This window comes from Drosophila montana, unplaced genomic scaffold, assembly GCF_035044405.1.
Source record: "Drosophila montana isolate Dmon_TW-CO22-7 unplaced genomic scaffold, ASM3504440v1 contig_1624_1, whole genome shotgun sequence".
Lineage (NCBI taxonomy): Eukaryota > Metazoa > Arthropoda > Insecta > Diptera > Drosophilidae > Drosophila > Drosophila montana.
The window spans coordinates 946,776-969,824 of NW_026996559.1; the positions used below are offsets into that span (position 1 = coordinate 946,776).

Sequence of the window (23,049 nt, forward strand, 5' to 3'; positions counted from 1 at the left end):
CTCCATAATTTTACATTTGAACTAAGCTTAAGCAAAGCACCCATACATTAAACTCCTATATTATAGTGTATACATCTATGAACCAACAACATATATATATATATGTATATATATATATATATATATATATATATAAAAATATTTATATATGTGTATGTGCTACTATACCAGATATTATTAGCAAGCGGTTTGATAAATATGCTCTGAAATAAATGTGTACCTTTTAAGTAAAAACAAAATATAGAGGGTAACCGTCTTGTCGTACTACGGGGTCAATTTCTGGCTATCATTGGTGGGCGTACACCATGCGGCATGTTGCAGCGCGGCGCAGAAACGCCCCGCAGCTGACGTCGCGGGCAGCGAGCGCCGACATCGACAGAGTTTTATTCATAGTCAAGCCAAGTGAACGTGCCGCAGGATCTGGGATTATTTATTTTCTTCAAGTATTTAATTTTAATTTTCTGTGATTTGAATATGTGTGCAAACGGTTGCGTGAAGCATGTTTAGACGCATAGGACACATCCAGATGCAGCTGCAGTTGCAGCTGCTTCTTCTGCTGCTCCTGCTTTGCCCTGTGCACATGTTTGTCAACTCGTAAGTAGCGCCTGCTACTGGGCCCCAAACCGGTCTCAACTGGCATCCACTTGCAGGCCCAAGATCATCAGCAAGGATGGCAATCTGATTTTCGAGTCTGGCGCCAATCGCAACATCAGTTTTCGACTGAGCGGCAGCTCGCGGCTGATCATCAATGAGGAATACGATGTCCTGGAGCTGCTGATGCCCATCAGTGGCAACAAGAAACGACCCACGGGCGCCGCCAAGGACGAGTGGAGTGGCGCCGATGACATTGCCGATCTGCGCGACCTGGCCGATCAGCTAACCGAGTTCCGATCCCAGGCACTCGGCGCCAATGGGCTAACCACCATTGCTCGTCTGCTTCAGAACAGGTTAGCGAAATACTTACCGTTAAAAATGTGTTGACAGATAGTTGATTGTTGGGATCAATACGGAAAAGTGGTGTGATATTCGGGTTCCGGTTTGAACCAGCTTCCTGCTTTTAGATTTGTTTACTAGTTTCCTGCGGTAATTTAGTCCATTTGGAACTTGAAGCCTTGGATTGAATATATTTGGAGCACGCGTAAAATAGTATATACATCAATATTCCAGGTTCACTTAAAAAAAATATGCTCTTTTTCACCCCGTGGACAGAGTATCTAAAATATTCAAATGAGTCTGTCTGTCTGCCGGAACGCGTCAATATCAGAAACGATTATAGCTAGGGTACATCCCTAGGGATGTTCTTGCGATGTTGGATGGATGTTCCTGGGATGTACGTTATATGTACGTGGAATGTTTGATGTACTTGGGATGTACATTGGATGTTCGTGCTTTGTACGTGCGGTGTACGTGGGGCTTATGTGTGTTTTATGTGTGATGTATGTGTGATGTTAGTGGGATACGTAAGATGTACCTATGATGTACGTAGAACGTATACGGGATCTGCGTGAGGCTTATGTGGGATACATGTGCGATTTTTTGATATTTTGTACAGAACACGGGCCAGCCGACTGCTGCAGCGACGCCTGCAAGGACGCCTCCGCAATGTGGAGAACAAGGTGCAGCGGCTGAAGGCTAATCTGGAGGTGGACAGCTGCCACAGCAATCCCTGCGAGAACGGTGGTACCTGCTTCAACACCTACCGCGGGTATCGTTGTCAGTGCGGCGCTGCCTTTGAGGTAAGGCATGGGGTGTCCGAGTGGCAGATGCAGATGCAGATGCTGACAGCTGCTCTCAATTTTTCGCATCCTTCAGGGCAACAGGTGCGAGCGGGATGTGAACGAGTGTGCGCTGCTGGAGGGCACGGATCTGGGCTGCCAGAATGGGGGCCAGTGTGTGAATCAGTTTGGTTCTTTTTCGTGTATGTGTGCGCCCGGCTGGCACGGGATGCACTGCAGCCAGCGGAAAACGGACTGTGCCGCGGCGAGCACCTGGGAACTGTGCGGTCATGGCAGCTGTGTGTCCAGCAGCGATGCGCTCGGCTATCGTTGCATCTGTGAGCCCGGCTGGCGCAGCAATGGGCTGACGCCCACCTGCACCGAGGATGTCGACGAGTGCACGGCGGCCGCGCATACGCCTTGCTCCACCAATTGCATCAATTTGCCCGGTAGCTTCACGTGTGCGCCCTGCGCGCCAGGCCTTACCGGCAACGGCGTCAGCTGCCGAGACATAAACGAATGCGAGACAAACAACGGCGGCTGCAGCCTCAGCCCGCGGGTGCAGTGCATCAACAGCTATGGCTCCAGCCACTGCGGTGAGTGCCCCGTCGGCTGGACGGGCGACGGACGCAGCTGCCAACGCAACAGCAACAGCGACTCGCCCAACGGCAGCCCGAATGCCGTTGGCCTCACCAGCTGCACACAGCGCGCCTCCCTCTGCCATCCTGCGGCCATCTGCTCGGAGATTTCGAATACGATCATCTGCAGCTGTCCCATCGGCATGGTGGGCAACGGCTACGGCGAGAATGGTTGCCTGCGCGGCACCAACAACAACTGCAACGATCTGCCCTGCTTGGTAAGTATTCAGATGGACCTGTTGGCATATCACATGGGAAACCTTTTATTCGGAGTGTCGAACCACTCCTCTGCCTATAATAACGAGAAGGAAGGGCAATCTTTGGCACGCCGAAGATTTAATACCCTTGCAGACCCAACCTTTTCATAATGCTAATAGTGCTTTGCCTATATCTGAGAAGCACAGGGAAAATAATTAATGCCGAGTATGGTTAAGAAATCTTGAAAAACAAAAAGGTTTTCATACAACTTTATTTTAGACCGATCGTTCCTAAAGAAGTTATATGATATAGTGGTGCAACAGAAAGAGGAACTTCTGCAAAGTTTCATAAAGATATCTTTAAAACTGAGAGACTAGTTCGCATAGAAACAGACAGATGGACAGGCGGTTGATACTGATCAAGAATATATATACTTTATGGGGTCGGAGATATCTCCTTCTATGCGATACACATTTCACGACAAAATTATAATACTCTCTGCAAATAAATCGATTTTCGACCGATCGCTCCCATGGCACATATATATAGTATTCAGATATTGATGTGAGTACTTTGTCCGGATCACAATGCTTCCCCTAATTAATGAGTTTGATCCCGAAATTTTGGAAAACTCGATGGTTTCTATGACCCTATATGATATAGTGAATCGATTCGCTCGGGGTTGCCCGCTTTAGAAAGTAGGATATTTGTCAAGTTTCATGAATATTGACTTAAGGACTCGACAAATCGCATAGTTGACTGGCTAGTTGGATACACATTTCGTGACGATATATAAAATATATCTATATCCCGAGCATCAATCTTGTAACTGGACAGATGGATAGACGACCAGACAACCAATATTCAATACATAAATATACATATATATACTAGCGGGTGTTGCCCGGCCTTGCCCGTGGAACGTTTTGTGCTAAACATTTTAGATATTACCTTTCCACTAAGTACACGCCCGTGTAAAACTCAAATGTACCCATCTTGATCTCCACTTCTATTTAAAAATATGTAAGAGGCTGAAGAGTAAACTTTCGTCTATTAAACCCTTGACCCGCATTTGCCACCCAAGAACGTATCAAATAAACTCCTACAAAGGCCTTGAAAATGATTTCGAAGTCAATTGGATGGTAAACATAAAAGTTTCATACAATCGTTTTTCGCGATTCCGCCCCCTAAATAATTATAATGCAGCATCTTCATGTGGCTTTGTCTCGGCACCAGTCCATCCCAGCCTTGGTCGACCCTTCGAAACCCCGATTCTGTCCAGCGCCAAACAAGCCACGGATCGACATAGTCAAGTTTATCTTTTGAGATGAATTGAAGCCAGAAACTTGGAATATACATGTATACCTCGAAAGCAGGACATGTCGGTCGGTACCCTAATCACTACGTGAGGGTTTCAGTTTCAGAGTAAATAGCCTCAATCAGAAAGACATCTTTTCCACCAGTTTGTAGCATACAGGGTATTGAGCAGTTGGGCAATGCCGACTGCAAGCTTCTTAACTTTCTTGGTCTCATTTATGACAGAATGGAGGCGTCTGCATGGATGCTGGTCCCTCAAACTATACGTGCATTTGCCAGCGCGGCTTTCATGGGCCACGCTGCGACCCGCTGCCCAATCCGTGCACATCGCAGCCCTGCCAGAACGATGGCCGCTGCAGCCCGACGCCGACAGCCGGAGCCGGCGACGGCTTTGTTTGCCAGTGCCAGCCGGGCTATCGGGGTCGGCTGTGCGATGTTCGCTTCAGCAGCTGCAATGCGATGCTGTCCGGGCTGAGCGGACGACTCCGGTATCCGCCGGCGGGCAACAGCTATGAGCACAATGCGCAATGTGCCTGGGTGATACGGACAAACGAATCGCTGGTGCTGAATGTGACATTCCACAGCTTTCATGTGGAGGACTCGACGGACTGCCGCTTCGATTGGCTGCAGATCAACGATGGCCGCTCCGCGGCGGCGCAGATCATTGGGCGCTACTGCGGCAATCACATGCCGCATGGCGGGAACATCATCTCCTCCAGCAATCAGCTGTACCTATGGTTCCGCTCGGACGCCTCCACGGCGCACGCGGGCTTCGATCTTTCCTGGCAATCGATGGCGCCGCAGTGCGGCGGCCTGGTCGAGTTTGAGACGCACGGCACACTGGCCTCGCCGGGCTCGCCGGGCAATTATCCGCGCAATCGCGACTGCCAGTGGCGTCTGGTGGCGCCCAGCAACAAGCGGATTAAGCTCACGTTCTTTGCCCTGCAGCTGGAACAGCATGAAAGCTGCAACTTTGACTTTGTTTCGGTGAGTATGGGTTTCCGGCTTGGGCCCAGACTGATTGACTGGCTGACTGATTGGCTGATTGATTGGCGCACTTGCAGATTAGCGATGCCATCTCTGGGCGGGAGCTGTACAAGTACTGCAGCCGGGAGCAGCCGGCACCGTTGATGCTGCCCACACACGAGGCCCTCATAAGGTTCCATTCGGATGAGACGGGCAGCGATTTGGGCTTCCAGCTGCATTACTCCGCCGAGGAGCGGCTGCCGGGCTGCGGTGGCGTCTACACCAGCAAGGAGGGCTCCATACGTTCGCCCACCTACGACATAGGCTCCGATGCAATTTCGTGCGAGTACGAGATTCGCCTAGCCATCGGCGAGTCCATCAGCCTGGACTTCCGCAGTTTTGAGCTGGCGCTGGATGCCTGCATCGAGCTATATGACGTGCTGGACGCGCCCAATGCACAGCCTGTTTCGTATGTGCTCCAGAGCAAACACTGCGGCGCACCCAGCGGATCCTTGCCGCCCAGCATCCACTCGCTCTACAATCGGATGCGCATCCTCTACACCAGCAGCTCGCCCAGAGCTGCCACCGTCGATCGCTTCGAGCTGCACTACCACATGGACTGCTCGCAGACCTATGATGCGCCCAGTGGCACCATTAGCTCGCCGGGCTATCCCAATCTGACGAGCAGCGAGCGGCTCTGCACCTATAAGATACTCACTGCACCCAATACGGTCATCACGCTCAAGCGCCTCGACTTTCAGCTATTGGACGGCATGATGGAGCAGGAGCAGGAGGATGAGAATGAGGAGGGGGAGGGGACGTGGGAGGAGGTGACTGCCAGTGGAGCTGGTGACTGCGCGGCTGGCACCAGTGTCAGAATCAACGACGGGCTCAATCGGGCCATACTGGGTCCCTTTTGCGGTAGGACGCTGCCCGCCGAGGAGTATGTCAGCCAGACGAATATGCTGGTTCTGCATCTGAACACCTTGCCGTCCAGCAAGGGTCGTGGCTTTCGTTTCGAGTATCGCGCTGTGCCAGTGGAGAGCAACCAGTGCGGCGGTGTGCACACCAAGGAGGGCCAGAACATACGGCTGCCGGTGAACGCGCAGGGCAAGTACCACGACGATGTGACCTGCTACTGGATCATAATGGCGCCGCCGAGCAAGGGCATACTGTTGAGCTGGCTCAGCTTTGCTCTGGAGGACCACTCAGACTGCAGCTACGATTACGTTGAGGTCTATGACGGTTTAATTGGGAGCGAGAGCGATCCAGTGTCGCCCCTGGCACGCTTCTGCGGCAGCCGTGTGCCGGAGGATCTATTGAGCCATGCCCGTCTCCTGACCATCAAGTTTGTGTCGGACTTCAGTGATGCGGCCAACGGCTTTGAGCTCTCCTATCGGTTCGTGGATCGGGACAACTGCGGCGGTCGCATATATGCCTCGACGGGCATGCTCAACTCGCCCGGCTATCCGCTTAACTATACCAATGGGCTAGACTGCATCTGGCAGCTGAGCGCGCCGCCGGGCAGCCAGCTAGAGCTGCAAATGGATCTGTTCGAGCTGGCCGCCACGCACAATTGCAGCGGCGATTGGCTGGAGGTGCGCAACGGTGGCAGCAATCAGTCCAGCCTAATCGGACGCTTCTGTGCCAGAAGCATACCCAGTCGGATACCGAGCTTTACGCACGAAGTCTATCTGCACTTCCACACGGATGATGTCGGTGTCGCTCGCGGCTTCCGTCTGTCGTGGCGCATCTTTGCCAACGGCTGCGGTGGCCGGCTTATTGGTAATGGTGGCGTCATCACCTCGCCCAACTATCCCAATTCGTATCCGCACAATGCCCACTGCGAGTGGCAGCTGCGCGTGCATCCCGGCTCCAGTTTGCGAATCGTCATCGAGGATCTGGAGCTGGAAGATCTTTACGACTGCACCTACGACTATCTGCGCATCTACAATGGAACCAGCAGCAGTCGTCTGTCCGATGGCACATACCATGATATGTGCACCATGCCGGATGAGGCGAATCGGGTGCTAAACATCGACAGCAACGAGGCGGTTGTCGTCTTTCAGTCAGACATTAACAATGCCGAGCGCGGCTTCCGGCTGTCCTACAGCGCCGACTGCCAGCACATACTGGGCAGCAACCAGGGCATCATCGAGAGCCTCAACTACGGCGAAGCCTTCTTTGAGGGCGCCATCAATTGCAGCTGGCATCTGCAGCCGCCGCGCGGCAATCAGATCCGCCTCGAGATCTCGCATTTCGATCATCGCGCCAATCGCCTGCCCACAGACGCCGACGGTGGCCTCTACCTGGTCGATGGTGCCAGTGTGGTGCCCATTGTCGGCCTGGGCATGCACAATGCCAGCGGCGACATTTTGACCATTGTCCATAACACGAGTAGCATCAACTTTCGGCTGGAGTATCGCGTCGAGGGCTGCCTCCAGGAGCTGCGCGGCGAGACCGGCTCCTTCCGCTCTCTGAAGTATCCGCTCATGTATCCCAACGACGTGGAGTGCTATTGGCTCATCCACGCACCGCTCGGCCAGGTCATTGAGCTGACCGTCCTCGACATGGACATTGAGGAGAGCGTCAACTGCACCAAGGACGCCCTTGTGGTCAGCACTCTCACATCGTCGGCATTTGCCAACACTGACTAACCTCTCTGCCCTACCCCCACAGATCTCGAATAGCTTCCGTGAGGTCGATGTCCATGAACGGCACTGCGGCCACAATCCCAAGCTGATCTTCACTAGCGCCGGGCACAAGCTGCACGTGCGTTTCATTTCCGATGGCTCGCACAATGGACGTGGCTTTGAGGCCACATATCGCGTGGTTAAGAGTTGTAAGTTGACATCTGAAAGCTAAAAATCCCTCTCCGACTGATTGCCAGACTGGCAGATTGACCGATTGACTGATTGACTGTCGAGCAGAAATTCGTACAGTTCGAGTTATAAAGCCGAAGTCGTGAGCCTGCCTGGCTTAGTTGTCTTCACGTCGAGCTAGCAGGCGGCAGGTTGCCAGTTCAAATCGAGCAGCAATTTCGTGACCAAATCAGCTTTAATAAATTAACTTTAACTGATCGATTGACTGCATGACGGATCGACTGACCGAATGACTGATTGGTTGACTGAATGATTTAGTTGCGGGTGGGATTTATTGGACCTATTCAATATTGTGGCTCCTTTTGCAGCCTGCGGTGGCAAGCTGTCGACTAGAAGAGGCATTATTCAATCGCCTGGCTATCCGAAACCTTATCCGCGCAACAGCGAATGCGAGTGGCTGCTGGAAGTGTCGCCGCACCACACGATCATCTTTGACTTCAAGGATCTGGACATTGAGGCGGGCTTCGACTGCTCATGGGACTATGTGGCAGCTTACGATATGAGCGGCAGCGATGGAGTCAGCGACAGTGACGCAGATAGCGACACTCCGGACGACAGCGAGGGTCGCCAGATATTCAAGCTATGCAGCACGGGCCTTGCAAATGCAAGGAATGAGTCCGCCACAAATCGCGCCATCCTGCGCTTCGTTACGGACGATTCGATGCAGAGCCGCGGCTTTCAGCTGCACTTTCACGAGTCCTGCGGCCAGACCCTGTCAATTGATGAGACGGACTTCCAGTACCTTAACCTGGCGCACCAGGTGGCACGCAACGAGACCTGCGTATGGGTGCTGCAGGCCACCGATCCCAGCAAGCACATCATCTTTACGCCCACGCACATACAGCTGCACGATGAGCTCTCGGCCAGCTATCCGCGGGAGAGTGACTGCATGACGCACGGCATCAAGATCTATGAGGGCATCACGGCGAGCGGCACGCCGCGCCAACAGTTCTGTCGCTCCCATCCGCCGGCGGTGATCTCGCGCGGCCAGGCGCTGACGATCAGTGTGCCGCTGGCGCTGGTCGCCGAGTTTGAGGGCCACTACATGACCATGGACACGCTGTGTGGCAGCAGATATAACGCCCTATCCGGCCGCTTCACCTCGCCCTACTATCCGGACAGCTATCCGGTGAACATCGAGTGCGAATGGGTGCTGGAGGCAAGCGCGGGCAACTCGCTGTCGCTCACCGTTGAATCCATTGACCTGGAGCAATCCGATGGCTGTAACAATGACTACCTGGAACTGCGCGAAGAGTCGCCACGCGGCCCACTACTTGGCGTCTACTGTGGCAATCAGCTGCCGGCGGCCATCAGTTCCAAGGGCAGCATTTGGATCAAGTTCAAGAGCAATGACGATGTTGTCGGCGAGGGCTTTATGGCCAGCTATAACTATGGTAAGTAGCTACCCCTACCTCCCCACTCCGCTAAGCCTAGCCCTTCTCTGATCGCTGTGATCCTGCAGAGCACCACAACGAACTAAATGGCACGCAGGGGACCGTGGAATCGCCCCATTATCCCAGCAAGTTCGAGAGCAGCCAGCTATACAGCTGGCGCATCACCGTCGACATGGAGTATGTGGTGCTGGTGAATGTGGATCATCTGCGCGATGTGGATCAGCAGCATGTGCGCTTTTATGATGGCTACACCGACATTGGCGCCCAGCTGGTGGTCCAGCCGTACAAGCCGCTGATATCCAATACCAATGTGCTGTATATAACCGCAACGCGTGGTCCCTTCCAGCTCAACTGGCAGCGTTTGTCCAAGGAGGCCTTGGCCTCCAACCGCACCGCCGAGCTGCAGACGCGCCAATGTGGCCAGCAGCTGGTCTCACTCGATCGCAGCATCATCAGCTTCAATTCGCCTGGTTATCCGCTCGGCTATGCGACCAATCTGAATTGCAGCTGGATTCTGGTGCCGGTCAATCCAGCCGCGCATGCCGCACTGCGTCTAACTACCGTGGACATGGAGCAATTCGGCGATGGCTGCTATGCCGACTATTTGATAGTGTCCAGCAGCAGCGACATGCAGCACTGGACGAAGCTTGTGAAGACCTGCACTCAGCCGAATGATACCATGTTGTATCATGGCAAACCGTACCTGCGTCTGCAGTTTGTGACGGATGCCAGCGTGAATAGGACGGGATTTGCCAGCTTGGTGCGTACCCAGTGCGGCTCCGAGCTGACCGCTGAGCGTGGTCTGGTCAACATAACGGAGCTGGTGTCGCACAGCTTTATCTCGCGGCTGGACTGCATATGGACGATACGCGTGCGCCAGGGCAAGCGGATACGCATCACATTCCCGGAATCGGAGCTCAGCTCCGACGGCCAGGTCGGGGATGGGTCTCAGTGCCGCAATTTCTTTGTGGTGCGCAACGGTTATGCGGAGGATTCGCCATTCCTTGGCCGTGGCAAGTACTGCGAGAATAACATAACCGATGTCCTGGAAACTAGCTCGAATCGGGCCTACATCAAATTCGAGAAAAGCTCGTTTCCGCGCTTTCGCGCCGCCTTCCACTACGAGGAGCTGGGTCACGCCTGCTCCGGCCGCATTGTGCTCGAGGAGGGCAGCGGTAATTTCAGTGGACGCGTAATCAGCTCACCCAATTTCCCCAATTTGCCCAATCCGCACTCGGAGTGCGTGTGGCGCATCAGTGCGCCGCCCCATCATCGCATCTCGGTGCAGTTCCAGGACTTTGATCTGACGCCGAGCAGCGCCAGTGAAGGGAGCGAGGAGGACGGCTGCGATCGGGAGTTTGTGCAGCTAAACGATGGCAGCACCGAGCTGATGCCCCAGCTGGGTCGCTTCTGTGGCAACCGAAAGCCAGACATTGTCTACTCCTCGGGCAGCGAGCTGCGCATCAAATTCTATACAGGCGTGCTGGAGCCGCATCCGGGCTTCACGGCGCTCATCCAGCTGGCCAACTGTGGCGGCAGCTACTACAGCGCCAGCGGGGTCATCCATTCACCCACCCTGGATGAGCTGCAGCTGCATTTGCAGCCGAACAAGTACAAGGAGTGCGTATTCACCATCGAGGTGGAGCGGGGCAGCACCATCGAGCTGAGGTTCGAGGTGATGCAGCTGCCGCTGCCGGAGAATGGCAACTGCACGCGGCATACGCATCTCCAGCTGGAGGAGATGGAGCCATTTGGCGAAGAGAACCAGGAGCGGGTCAGCGATCGCCTGCAGATTTGCGGCAACACTTATCGACACTTTCTGGTGGAGACCAACAAGATTGTGATCCGGCTGCGCATGCCCACGGGCCAGCTGGGCAATTCTGAGAGCTTTCAGCTGCGCTACAGCGCGATCGGAGCACGCTGCGGCGAGACCATAACCGCCAGCCAGGGTGTGCTGCAGACGCCGAACTATCCAGCGGGTGTGCGCGTGCCGACGCACTGCGTCTGGCGCGTCCAGGTGCCAAAGGGACGGCGCGTCAAGGTGCAGATACTGGACTTTGATAACGGTGGAGGCGGTTCGAATAGCACGCACACCTCCTTCCGCGGCCGCATCTCCTTCTCCAACGATCACAAGCTGCAGTCTGTAATTGGTCGCTATGCGCACGATCCGCCCGCCGAGGTCATCTCCACGGACAACACAATGGGCATTGATGCCTTCCTGCTGCCCTTTAGCCAGCATCGCGGCATCAAGCTGCGCTTCCTCGCCTTTGGCCGGAGCGAGTGCCGCGGACGCCTCAATCTGGATGTCAGCTCAACAATGCGCTTCAGCCGGACCAATGAGAGCAGCCTGGTGCACTGCAGCTACGAGCTGCGTCCGCCACAGAACAGCACGCTGCTGCTGCAGGTGCTCCGTTACAACAGCAGCTCCGTCTTCATGAGCAACAATCACATGTGCCGCGTGATGACGCCCCTCAAGCTGGTCCGCCCGGACGAGAGTGAGCCGCTGCTGCCGCTGTTTCTCTGCGGCGATCGCACTGCCAGTCAGGCGAATCGCAGCCTGCGTTTGCCGTTCCCCGTGGACATGACCATTACAGGCAGTCCACGCAATGACATGAATCTTTTGGAGCTGGCCTACAGCCTGCAGCACTGCGGTGGCATCCTGCCCTTGGAGCCCGGCGATAATCTCACCATCTCCCAGCCCAGCTATCTGTTTGGCGAGGAGACGGTCAACTGTGCCTGGGCCGTTGGCCCCGATCAAACGGCCGAGGAGCCACTGTCACCACAGGATGTGCAGCTGGAAGTGTCCGTAAGCCTGAATCTCGACGGCGATTGCCAGCTCCATTATCTACTGCTGTACAGCGGTCCCGATCAGAACTCGCCGCTGATGGGTCGCTATTGCAATCAGGCGACGTCCGTCAATCTGGTCGTGGAGCGCGGCCTGTTCCTGGAATACCATGTGGAGTCGCCAGCCAATGCCAATCACAACTCCACCTTCAATGTGACCGTCAAATACGGCAGCGGCTGCGGCGGCCGCTTGACCTATCCCTATCGCTACATTGACTTTAGTGAACAGTACAAAAACAATGTGGAGTGCATCTGGGAGATTGAGACCGAGCCAGGCTTTCATATTGGGCTATCGTTTCTGGGGCGCTTTTACATTGAGAGCAGCAATGGCTGCGCCAAGGACTACCTGCGCGTCCAGCAGCGCGGCGATAATGTAGGCGTGGCGGCGGACGCGGTCGTTGGCAACTGGACGGATCTGCAGACGCTGTGCGGCCGCAATCCGCCGGACTTTATCAACTCGACCAGCTCGTCGATGCGACTGATCTTCCGCTCTGACGGCGCCATCACGGGCGATGGCTTCACAGCCCGCTTTGAGCGCAACTGTGGCGGCATCCTGGCAGCCACCGCCGAGCCACAGGTACTCAGCAGTCCCGGCTATCCCAAGGGCTATGCCAAGAATCTCTATTGCAACTACACGTTCCGGCCGCTCGAGGCGAATGCGCCGGGCGTGATAGTGAGCTTTCTTGATTTCGATCTGGAGCGCTCGCCGATGAATATGTGTCTGTTCGATAACGTGACGGTGACCACCAGGGACAATGGCGACCGGAACCATGAGTCGATGCTGTGCGGCGTCAAGCAGCAGCACGCCTATCGCGCCCAGCGCTCCATCAGCATGCTGCTGCGCTCGGACAGCTCATTCAGCGGACGTGGCTTCCAGCTGGAGTACAGTACTCGGCTGTGCGGCGGTGTCATTAGCACCTCGCAGATGGTGGAGTCGCCGCGCCAACACCAGGATAACCAAATGCCGCACAACAGCGACTGCTACTGGAACCTGACGGCGCCCGAGGGCCACAAGTTCACCATCAAGTTCGAGCTGCTGGACTTTGAGGCCGGCAATCAGCAGTGCAGCTACGATGGCGTGGAGGTCTTCGCCAGTCCCGTGCCGGATGAGAAACAGCGCATGGCCCGCTTCTGCGGCCGTCTGACCGATAATCTGCCTACGCTCCATATATCCAACAATCGGGCGCTGATCCATAGCTACTCCGATGAGCGGGATCCGTCGCGCGGCTTCCGGGCGCTGGTGCGGCTCATGGCCAACTGTGATGAGCGCATCTTTTTGGGCGAGAATAATGCTAGCTATACGTTCAACAAGTTTGTCGGCTCCTATGCGAATGATTTGGACTGTAGTTTTGTGTTCCAGGCGAGCGTTGGGTATCAGATAAGCGTCGAGTTTCGCAGCTTCCACGTGGAGGCGACAAACAGCTGCACCGCCGACTATTTGGAGTTGCGCGACGGCGCCGGACCCTTTGCCGATGAAATTGGCAGATTCTGTGGCCAAGATTTGCCACCCAAGCTCAGCGCCTCGCGCCATGTTCTCTTCATGCGCTTCGTTACCGACGGCGTGGTTACCGACACGGGCTTCGAGCTGGTCGTCACGGCCAGGCCGCTGCAGTGCGGCAATCCCTTGATTAAGCTGGATGGTAAACAGCCCCTGGAAATTCATTCGCCGGTCAACGATCAGGGCAACTACGACAACAACATCCTCTGCCTGTGGAAGATCGAGAGCGAAATATCGCTGCATCTCAAATTTGTTAGCCTCGACCTGGAGGCGTCCAATGCGACGGGTAGCTGCGATTCGGACTTTATAAAAATCTACAACAGTGAGGTAAGAACTTAGTCCAGCTTTCGAAATGTCCTAAGAACCAGAAGAAAGCTCGTGCCTTCAATTGAAGGAAATATTCCGCATATTGGTCTTGGGCAATGCTCATCTGTTCGTAGGAACGCAATTTGTTTACGAACTCAGCTATACACCCGCCAGATAAAATGTTAAGATAATTCGGATAGATTTGTATCTTTCACAATCTGACGACTATTATTAAGACTAATCCAAACATTTATAGATCGCTTGCTTTAATCTATTATTGGACTCTGGACAAGTATTAACCAGTCGGTTGTACCCAACCAGAGAGTTTTTGGTTTTTTCTTTTCGAGAATTGCCGGAGATAGTGTAAATATGGATTTTAGATTCCTACAAACAAGGATTGAAAATATTCTCCATAAAGAACCTTTTCTCGGTTCTGATAATTTAAAGTGAAATCACACTGTTAATTGGAAAAGATTCATCGCTTGGAACTATGCATTAAAATCGGTTTGAAATTAACAATGAAAACATTATTATATTAAAAGTACAAGATATATATTATATTATATTATAAGTACATTCTATCAACTTAGATACTTAAATACTAACACTAACCTGGGATTGTGTACTACATTAGTTATTTTCCATTTTGTACACAGGATGCACAGCTGGTAGAACAGGGATATGGCAATGAGGTGATCTTTAATGGGCAGAAGCATGTCCAGTTCTTCCTCGACTATGCCACGGAGCATGTATATTGTGGCAGCGGCTTGCCCGATGACTACTATCCCAACTCTAAACAGGTGTACATCAAGTTCCGTACCAATGGAGCCGTAACGAGGCCCGGCTTTAGAATGCTCATAGTGCCAGATGCGAGCTGTCAGTATAGCTATGGCGGTCTACAGGGACGTATCAAGATTTCGGAGAGTACCGATTGCGATGCACAAATCGTGGCTCCAGCTAACTACACAATTAGTCTTTACTTTGCCGAGGTGATCTTTGGCTCAGCCGATTGTAATGTGGAGTACGTTGAAGTCTTCGACAAGACCACCAACAAGTCGCTGCAGCGTGAGTGCGCTTACCTGGACCCGGGCAAGAGCCTGTTTACCACGACCAACGAGCTGCGGCTGCACTTTAAGACGGGCAGCTTCTTCAATAGCTTCGACGTGACGTACATCGCGTCGCCCGTCCAGGACGGACCCGGCTGCGGTGGCAAGCTGTACAACACCGAGGGCATATTCGCCAATCCGTTTTATCCGCAGAATCTGCGCAATAATTCGGACTGCCGCTGGAGCGTGCGGGTGCCGAGCAACACGCGTGTCCTGCTCAATTTTGAATGTGAGTATGCTACTCCATAGCTTCCCAATGCTGGGCCATATATATACATATGTATATTCTTGCAGTTTTCAATCTTGGCTCGAAGGCCACCTGTCACACGGACTATCTGCTTATTCAGGAGGGGGACGAACTTGGCAACCTTCAGGAAATGCGAAGATTCTGCGGCGGGGATAGGCCCCGCGTCTACCTCAGCAAACGTAGCCAGCTGTATGTGCGTTTCCACAAGTCGGTCAACTATGACGGCATCGGCTGGGTGATCAAATTTGCCGGCGTCTATGAAAACTATGAGATACCAATACATATGCTAGAGTAGTCGTAGACCCGATGCTGATTACAGATACATATAATGAAAACTTATCCAATTAACTTTCCGTTTCCATATAAATATTTGGGCAAATACATATTTTTTTTTTAATTTTATTGAATATACTTTAAATTAGTTATCTATAAAATAATTACTATATATAATATAATATAGAATTTTCATCTTTGTTTCCTTTCATCATCGCCTTTTCTCTAAAAACACAAAAAGTGAATTAAAAAAAATTACTATGAAATAAAACGCACAATTCACGAATATGTTTTCTTTCTTATAATTGTTGCTGCGCTCTTGCATTTAACTATTAATATACAGTAAACGAAGAAAAAAAAAAGTAATGTGGTATAAGGTTATTTAAATAAGAAAATTACTTTTACGCAATTGTTTAATGGTAATAAAAATAATAAAGGGCGCTCAATTAACCGTAATTATGATAAATTAATTATTCAATTTAACAATTAACTGACCACACAGAAACACTTTGCCTAATAAATACATAATGCATACTTAACTGTTGCTCAACTTTATGCATATATCTCTTGAATGCAAAAAGAATTAAAAAAAAAAAAATTATAATCACGCCAAGCTAGTGCCTAGGGTCTGGGCCTTGAAATATATATTATATGTACAAAAACCGATTTGGGTTCAGAAGTTTGCAACTATAAACAAGATAAGTATATACCGAAAGAGAGGAGTTGGAGTTGTGGAGCGAGTGAGGAGAGGTGCAATAATTAAACATAGGCATTAGGTGCGTATGGGGCGGGGTCAAAACTCAAAATATGTATATAATTTCTGATACCATATAATAGTCAAGTTTTCATATTTAAGTATGTTCGGGGCATATCTATGTGGCTCCCAGGCGACAATTATGTAATGAACACGAACACGCATATAATAAACATTTTCTTTTTTTCATTTCTGCCGTTTCTTAGCTCGGTGCTGATAACATTCTCTATATAAAATGTATATGTATAGTATGTAAATGTATTGTATGTATATATTATGTATGCATTAACTCTTGAACAATCAATTTTCATCTATCCACTACCATTTCGCGAACAACTGCGACTACCTTCATATAATAATATTCATCATATTTTGGTTATAATTAATTAATGCATGAACTATGCTATGAATGCATTTGCTGTATGTGAATCATGTAACAAACAATTACCAAATGGCGCTCAACATTATATATATATGTATGTATATAAATACGATTTAAATCATTCAGCTACAAATTCACAATCCAATTAAAAAATTATCAACAAATATTGCTGAATTTTCTGCGCGCTGATTATTTTTTTTCGCCTTTTTTTTTGTTTTTTGGTATATAAAGTTTTTAGTTGTATAATTTGTATTATTTAATTTATGCTATGCAGACGTTAAATTTGTCCTGAATTGACGTATTTGAATTCGTTGAAACATGTGAAACGTTGCCCATCGATTTTAACAAACTACTACACACACAAACACACACGTTCACGCACACACACACACACGCACAACACAACGACTGATATGTCTCAAATCATTTACTTTTTGTAATTTCAATTGTTCTTTCAATAACTTGCAAGTTGCAACCTAAGCGCATTCTCAACTATGCTCTTCATCTCGGTCTCTCTCTCTCTCTCTCTCTCTCTGTCACTCACGCACACACACACTCACCCTCTCTCTCTCTCTCTCTTTCGCTCTAGCAATCTATCTCTTTCCTTTAACATCTCTGTCTGTCGCGGGATCAGTAATCATTAATTTAACCGTTAACCGTGTGCTGCCAAAGACAACGGCAACTCTTACGAAATACACGATATATATCCATCTACATATGTATATACCTATGTATTTATAGATATATTTCCAGATAAACTTAAACAGTATTTAGGTTACTTGGGAAATCGGCTGGGTTAGTGGTACAGTGGTACAATAGTGTGGTACAGTGGTTGTTTTTAGATCAACTAGGCGCTATATAACATTAACTAAGAAACTCAAAATCAAACAAAACTTCCGAGCACGCGCAGGCGTCGGCGTTGCGGCTTACAGTTGCAGCTGCCACAGCGGCAGCAGTAGCAGCAGCAGCAGGATCAGCTACAACAGCAGCTGCAGCAGCAGCCCAGCTAGGGGCTGGCTGACCACGCCTACACGTTCAGGCACTGTTACATGCAGCAAAGGAAGCGGTGAAAGAAACTTTTGGCATTGCGGCGCGCACGGCTGGCCCTTAGCTAACAGATGATGCCCTGGTCCAAGCTCAGGTTGTTGGTGGCAGCAGCAGCCGCATTCTTGGCGGCAATCACCACATGATGATGATGGTGATGATGATGATGGTGCATATGATGATGATGCAAATGATGCGCTGCCTGCGGCAATCGTCCATTCAACAGCAGCGCCGTGCTGCTGCCAGTTGCTCCCGTGGGTCCCGAGCTGCTGTTGCAGCTGCTGCTGCTGCTGCTGTTGCTATTGCTGCTGCTGCTACTGGAAATGGAGTTTGGGCTGTTGTTGTTGCTGTGCTGTTTCTTGTGGACAGCGGTTAGCGGCTCAGAGGCGCGTCGTCCACCGTGGCTGCTGCTGTTGGCGCTGTGGTTGCTGCTGCTACTGCTGCTGGCAGTGCCGCTCACGCTGCGCCGCATGTTGCTGCCACTGCTGCTGGTTGCTGGCAACACAACGCTGGGCACGGAGCATTTGCGCGGCTGCTGAACCTGTAGTTGCGTCGTGATCGCTGACGCATGGCTGCTGTTGGCGGAGCTGGAGCAGTGCGGCAATGTGTTGTTGGGTGAGCTGTGCGCCTCGAGCTCCTCCAGTTGAAATTTCTTAACCAGCGCCTTGACCGACGTGGCCGAACTGGCCTCCGTAGCGGGCGTCTTGCGTATGACTTTGGGCGTGGTGGGCGCATCCGGGAACAACGCCAATGTGGCAATCACTGTCGTCTCTTCCAGCCCATTGCTGCCAATCTGTATTGTGGCCGTGCTGGCCACCGGCTTCTTAACAAATGTCGCCGTATATGTGTTCTCTTTATCCGAATCGGAGGCGCGTCGCGTTGGTGTCACAATCTGTGTGGGCTTCGTCGATGCAGTAGCAGTCGTGGTTGTCGCCAGCGACATGGTCAGTGCTTGGGGCAGTGTGTGTATGGCTGTTGTTGTCTCTGTGCTGGGGCTCAGCTTGTGGCTAGTGGAAATAGGTATCTTGGAGCTGGAGTGTGCTCTATGCCCGTTGTGCAGGGATTTGCTGGCTGTTGTTGTTGCTGCTGTTGTGCTGTTTTCTTGCTGTTGTTGTTGTTGCTGCTGCTGCTGCTGTTGCTGTGAAACGTTCTGTGCCTCTTCCTCATCATCTTCCTCCTCCTCATCCTCGTCATCATCGTCTTCATCCTCATCATCCTGCACAAAGTCGGCATCGTTCTGTGCTTGCAAATAGATTTGTCTGTGCAAAGAGCACTCATCCTTTAGCCAGACATGCTCAAGGCAGCCGGCGGCATTCATGCGATCGCTAGAACGGAAGAGAGGGAGAGAGAGAGAACGAGAATTAGTTAAAGATTCTCTACAGAATTCAAGATTCAACTGTACTCACTTTGGCTTAATTCGCAATGCGCGGCGTATGAAATCAATTGCCGCCTGAGAGACGCCGCCAAAGAGATTGTCGGGAAAGGTCAGAGCGCACTGTGAGATATTGAGGAAGGTCTCCTGCTTGGTGTCGCCGCCAAAGGGCGAGAAGCCCGATAGCAGCACATAGGCCAACACGCCCACCGACCAAATGTCGGTGAGCAGCGATAAGGGCTCATATTGGAGCACCTCCGGTGCCACATAATCCGGAGTGCCGGCCATTTCGCGCACATTGATGCCCTCGCAGACGACGCGCGAGATTCCAAAGTCGCACAGCTTGAGGCCATCTGTAAACAAAAAGGGGAAGCGCAGCGGCTTGTCAGGGAAATCCTCAATTAGTTGGGCACTCAACTGATCACTCACCCTCAATGCGTTCGCCGGCTAACAAGATGTTCTGCGGCTTCAGATCCAAATGCGCAATGGAACGGTCATGCAAGAACTTGAGAGCCTTCAGCACTTCCCGCATGCAGTGGCGCGCCTGCGCCTCGCTGAGGCACTCCTCGTTGTCCAGTATCGTTTGCAGCTCGCCGCCAGTGGCCCTAATAGTGAGAGAAACGGAATGAGCATATTTTATTTTTGCCTGGTATGTGTATATCAGCTAGCTAGCTACTATTAACAAGTTCTGCCCGGACCTAATCCTTTTCGTACAATTCTTTCAATTTATCACCCATTTTCCATCCGTATGTGTGGATTTCAGAAATCAATTGAATTCGTGTTGCTTTATTTGTTCTGGAAACCTTTCAACAAAGTAATTAAGGCAGACTGGACGATATAATATTGGACCCAAATCAATGATAGGATAAAAAATAAAACAAGAGGGATCCGACCGTTTATAGGAGATTCATTTGATACGGTCGTAGACGTCTCCTTATATGAATTACTTATTGCATGATGAACTTTTGGTCAACTGGTAGCTCAATCAGTCAGTCAACAAAAAAAAAGACTAACCCAATTCTAGGCCAGCACATGATCAAACAGTCCGGCAATCAATCAGTGAGTCAGTCAATCACTCAGTCAGTCAGCATAAACAGTTTTAGGGAAAAAGTGATATTAACAGCACCTATGGTCTGTTGAAGAAACTGAACCTAGTCAAATACTTAGGTAATCAATCGATCAGTCAGTCAGTCAATCAGTCAGTCATCCGAAACAGCGTTACGGTAAGGGGTAACATCAGCTATGCGACTGTTAAAGTGACTGAACGCAGTTCATGCGCAGCGCATTTGTGATTGTTTGAATATTACGTCAATCACTTAGTCTGTCAATCAGTCAGTCAGAATTTAAAGCGTTACGGAAATAGTAAACTGTTAACATGATATATGCGTATGTTAAAGGAACTGAACCTAATCATTGCCTAGTGCATTTGTGTGTGCGGCCAAATGGTAAGTCCATCAGCCAATCAGTCAGCCAGTCAGTCAGTCAATCAGTCAGTTAGTTATCTGTCAAACAGTTCTGGGGAATAAGGTACCATCTGCCATGATCAATCAATGATCTGATTGATGCATCCCACTATTAATATTATTATTGTTATGGTTATATACTTACAGCTCCAGCAGCAGGGCCGTGTCGGAACGCGTCTCATGCACCGCATTCAGATTGACAATGTTGTCCTCGCCCTCGCATAGCATTAGGACGGCAATCTCGTGCTTGATCTCCTTGTCGCTGCTCTGTGCGCGTCGGCGTCGCTTGAGGAATTTGGCAGCGAAATGCAAACCGGTATTCTTGTGTACCGCCCGGCGAACAGCCGCAAATTTGCCCCTGCAATAATATAGAAAAGAGAAAAAAAAGAAAAAAGAGAGACAACGGATTAGTTTTGGCTAGCAAACCAGACCAGCTGCAGTCGGTCTGCAATTGGCAACGGGCAACTGGCGGCCCACACGCGCCTCTAGTTTCATTCATAAAAGACTGCCCAATTGTCGGCCAGCGACATCCATAGCCATGAGACATCCCAACGTGACTCAACGACTCATCGAAGAGCGGAATGACAACAAGGCTGGCTACGAAACGGTAGGGGAGAGCACGGGTGGGACGACGTCAAAGTCGCGTCGTCGAAACGCCTTTGACAAAGTACGTGCCATAATGAAGCAATTGCGCTTCCGGCAAACACTAACAACAACAACAACAACAACAACAACAGCGACAAATCTGGCATACCAAATAAGTCGGTAAGTAGTTAGCCAAGCCCCAGCTCCAGCCCCAGCCCCAGCCCCAGGTCCAACTCCAGCTCCAGCTGCAGCTGCAGCTCGGGAGCCACGACAGACAGCGCCAAAACAAGCTGAAGACGCATCACGCAAGCCTCCATCCAGGCAAAATCTCTTTCAACGGGCATGAGGAAGAAACAGTACAGCAAAGGCATAAAACTATTTTTTACCCTACATATTTCGCGCTTAATAATCTTCCTAATTCTTTTCCGAATTACTTTTAAAATGTTTTTTTCGAACTGAAAATTGTGTTTCTGAAACTATTTTTATACCAGAAATTTAATATCAATTCTTATATTTTAGAAAATGTTAAATTTTATTATATTATATTTTATTATATTTGTAAAATTGTTTACATAATTTTTATATATGTTTCTCAAATTTGTTAGAGTACAAAGACTTGAAGTTCATTTATTTCCAGCATAAGAAATAATAAAGTTTTGTTTTACCCAATAAATCAAAGATTTTACAATTAAAAAGTTGAATTGAAATTCAAAAGCTGCGCCAAGAGCAATATGCCCAGCTGTTAGTTGGGGTATGCCATAAAGAACGATATAAGGCGCTGGGCTGTCGTCGCCTTCACACGGACTGGTTTCTAATTGTTGCCTGCCCCTCGTCCACCCCACCCACCCCCCACTCCCGACCACATTGACAGTCAACGGACAACGCCGAGCTGTTGGCTGCCGCATCTCCTGCAGCAACATTCACAAATTGTCAAATGTGTCGCCACTTGAGGACAACGTTCGCTGCTGCGGTTGTGGCCATTAAGGTGAAATATTTTTTCGAGCTTGCCACGCACCGAAGATGCATGGGAGACACGAGCACAAATCCAGGAACCAGGAACCAGGCACCAGGCACCAAGCACCATGCGTGCGGATTGCGTCTATATTCAATTAGCGCCAGCAACATTTGCATCTGGCTTTGGCAACATGTTGCCAAGCCTTCCTTCCGTCAGCATTCCGTGCTGGTTGCAGGTGCATTTATACACATCTTTTGTGTTGTTGCCTGTTTTGTATTTATATTTTATTTTTAATTTAATTACAATATTTTTTCTTCTTCTTATTCTCTTTTTTTATTCATCTTTTTTTTGCAGCACTGCGACTAATTGGGCAAGGTCTTCAGTCTTGTTGTTGCTGATCGGTCATAAAGCTTAGTGGCTCGCTGTTACGTAAGGCACGACTTGAAAGTTGTTGTTGTTGTTGTTGTTGCCAGATGACGCAGCTGAGCTGTTAACTGGAGATGTGACCAGAGGCTGGCTGCGAGGGTGAGGCGTGGGCGTGCAGCAGTTCTTAGCAGAAGCAACAGCAGCTGGTTAGTGAACTTTTAAAGGTTAGTCTAAAAACCTTGTCACAGGGCGCATTCTGGCTAACGGGCCAATTGTGCATGCATATATGTGTGTATTATGTGTGTGAGTGAGTGTGTATGTGTGTGAGTTCATGGTTGGTCAACGTCGCTGTGCTGTGCTGTGCTGCGCTATTTGGCCGGCCACTCCCACGCGCATTGCCCTTTTTTAATGGTTCATTAAATCGCGACAACGATATAAGCCTCACAAACTGTGGAGATCATAGGCAAAATAGTGCTTAAAAATAGTCGTAATATGGGATTCTCTTGTGTTGCCCTGCGAGTTTCTATAATCAAAGTCGAATATTTGTATTTACTAAAATTAATTTAAATTTACATTATAATTAAAATATGCAATATTATTTTACAATTTTTATTATCATAATACTTGTAATTATAATAATAATAATTGAGGTTATCCAACTTAAAAGACAGTAGACACGAGAAGACAACAACCCATATTTAGGTTTTTATCAACAAACGTAGCCGAAATGCTCCACTGTGCTTG

General features: G+C 50.2%; 2 protein-coding genes across 4 annotated transcripts in view; one reads left to right on the forward strand and one right to left on the reverse strand.

Annotated features, from left to right (window-relative positions):
- Positions 1–410: 410 nt before the first annotated feature.
- Positions 411–15,840, forward strand: Cubn (Cubilin). The gene is made up of 11 exons (XM_064700007.1): positions 411–594; positions 651–947; positions 1,553–1,736; positions 1,813–2,571; positions 4,094–4,855; positions 4,933–7,449; positions 7,514–7,676; positions 8,025–9,110; positions 9,179–13,779; positions 14,415–15,093; positions 15,159–15,840. The coding sequence occupies exons 1-11, from the start codon at positions 500–502 to the stop codon at positions 15,404–15,406; spliced, it is 11,391 nt and encodes a 3,796-aa protein (XP_064556077.1). The 5' UTR covers positions 411–499; the 3' UTR covers positions 15,407–15,840.
- Positions 15,841–17,226: 1,386 nt separating this feature from the next.
- Drak (Death-associated protein kinase related) overlaps positions 17,227–23,049 on the reverse strand; it is a 66,768-nt gene continuing 60,945 nt past the window's right edge. For all 3 annotated transcript variants that reach the window (XM_064700008.1, XM_064700009.1, XM_064700011.1), the window contains exons 3-6: positions 20,545–20,757; positions 19,366–19,541; positions 18,971–19,289; positions 17,227–18,889 (exon numbers count right to left, since the gene is read on the reverse strand). In XM_064700008.1, coding sequence (XP_064556078.1) covers positions 17,632–18,889; positions 18,971–19,289; positions 19,366–19,541; positions 20,545–20,757 — 1,966 coding nt within the window. In that variant the 3' untranslated portion in view covers positions 17,227–17,631. The remainder of the gene's footprint in view (positions 18,890–18,970; positions 19,290–19,365; positions 19,542–20,544; positions 20,758–23,049) is intronic.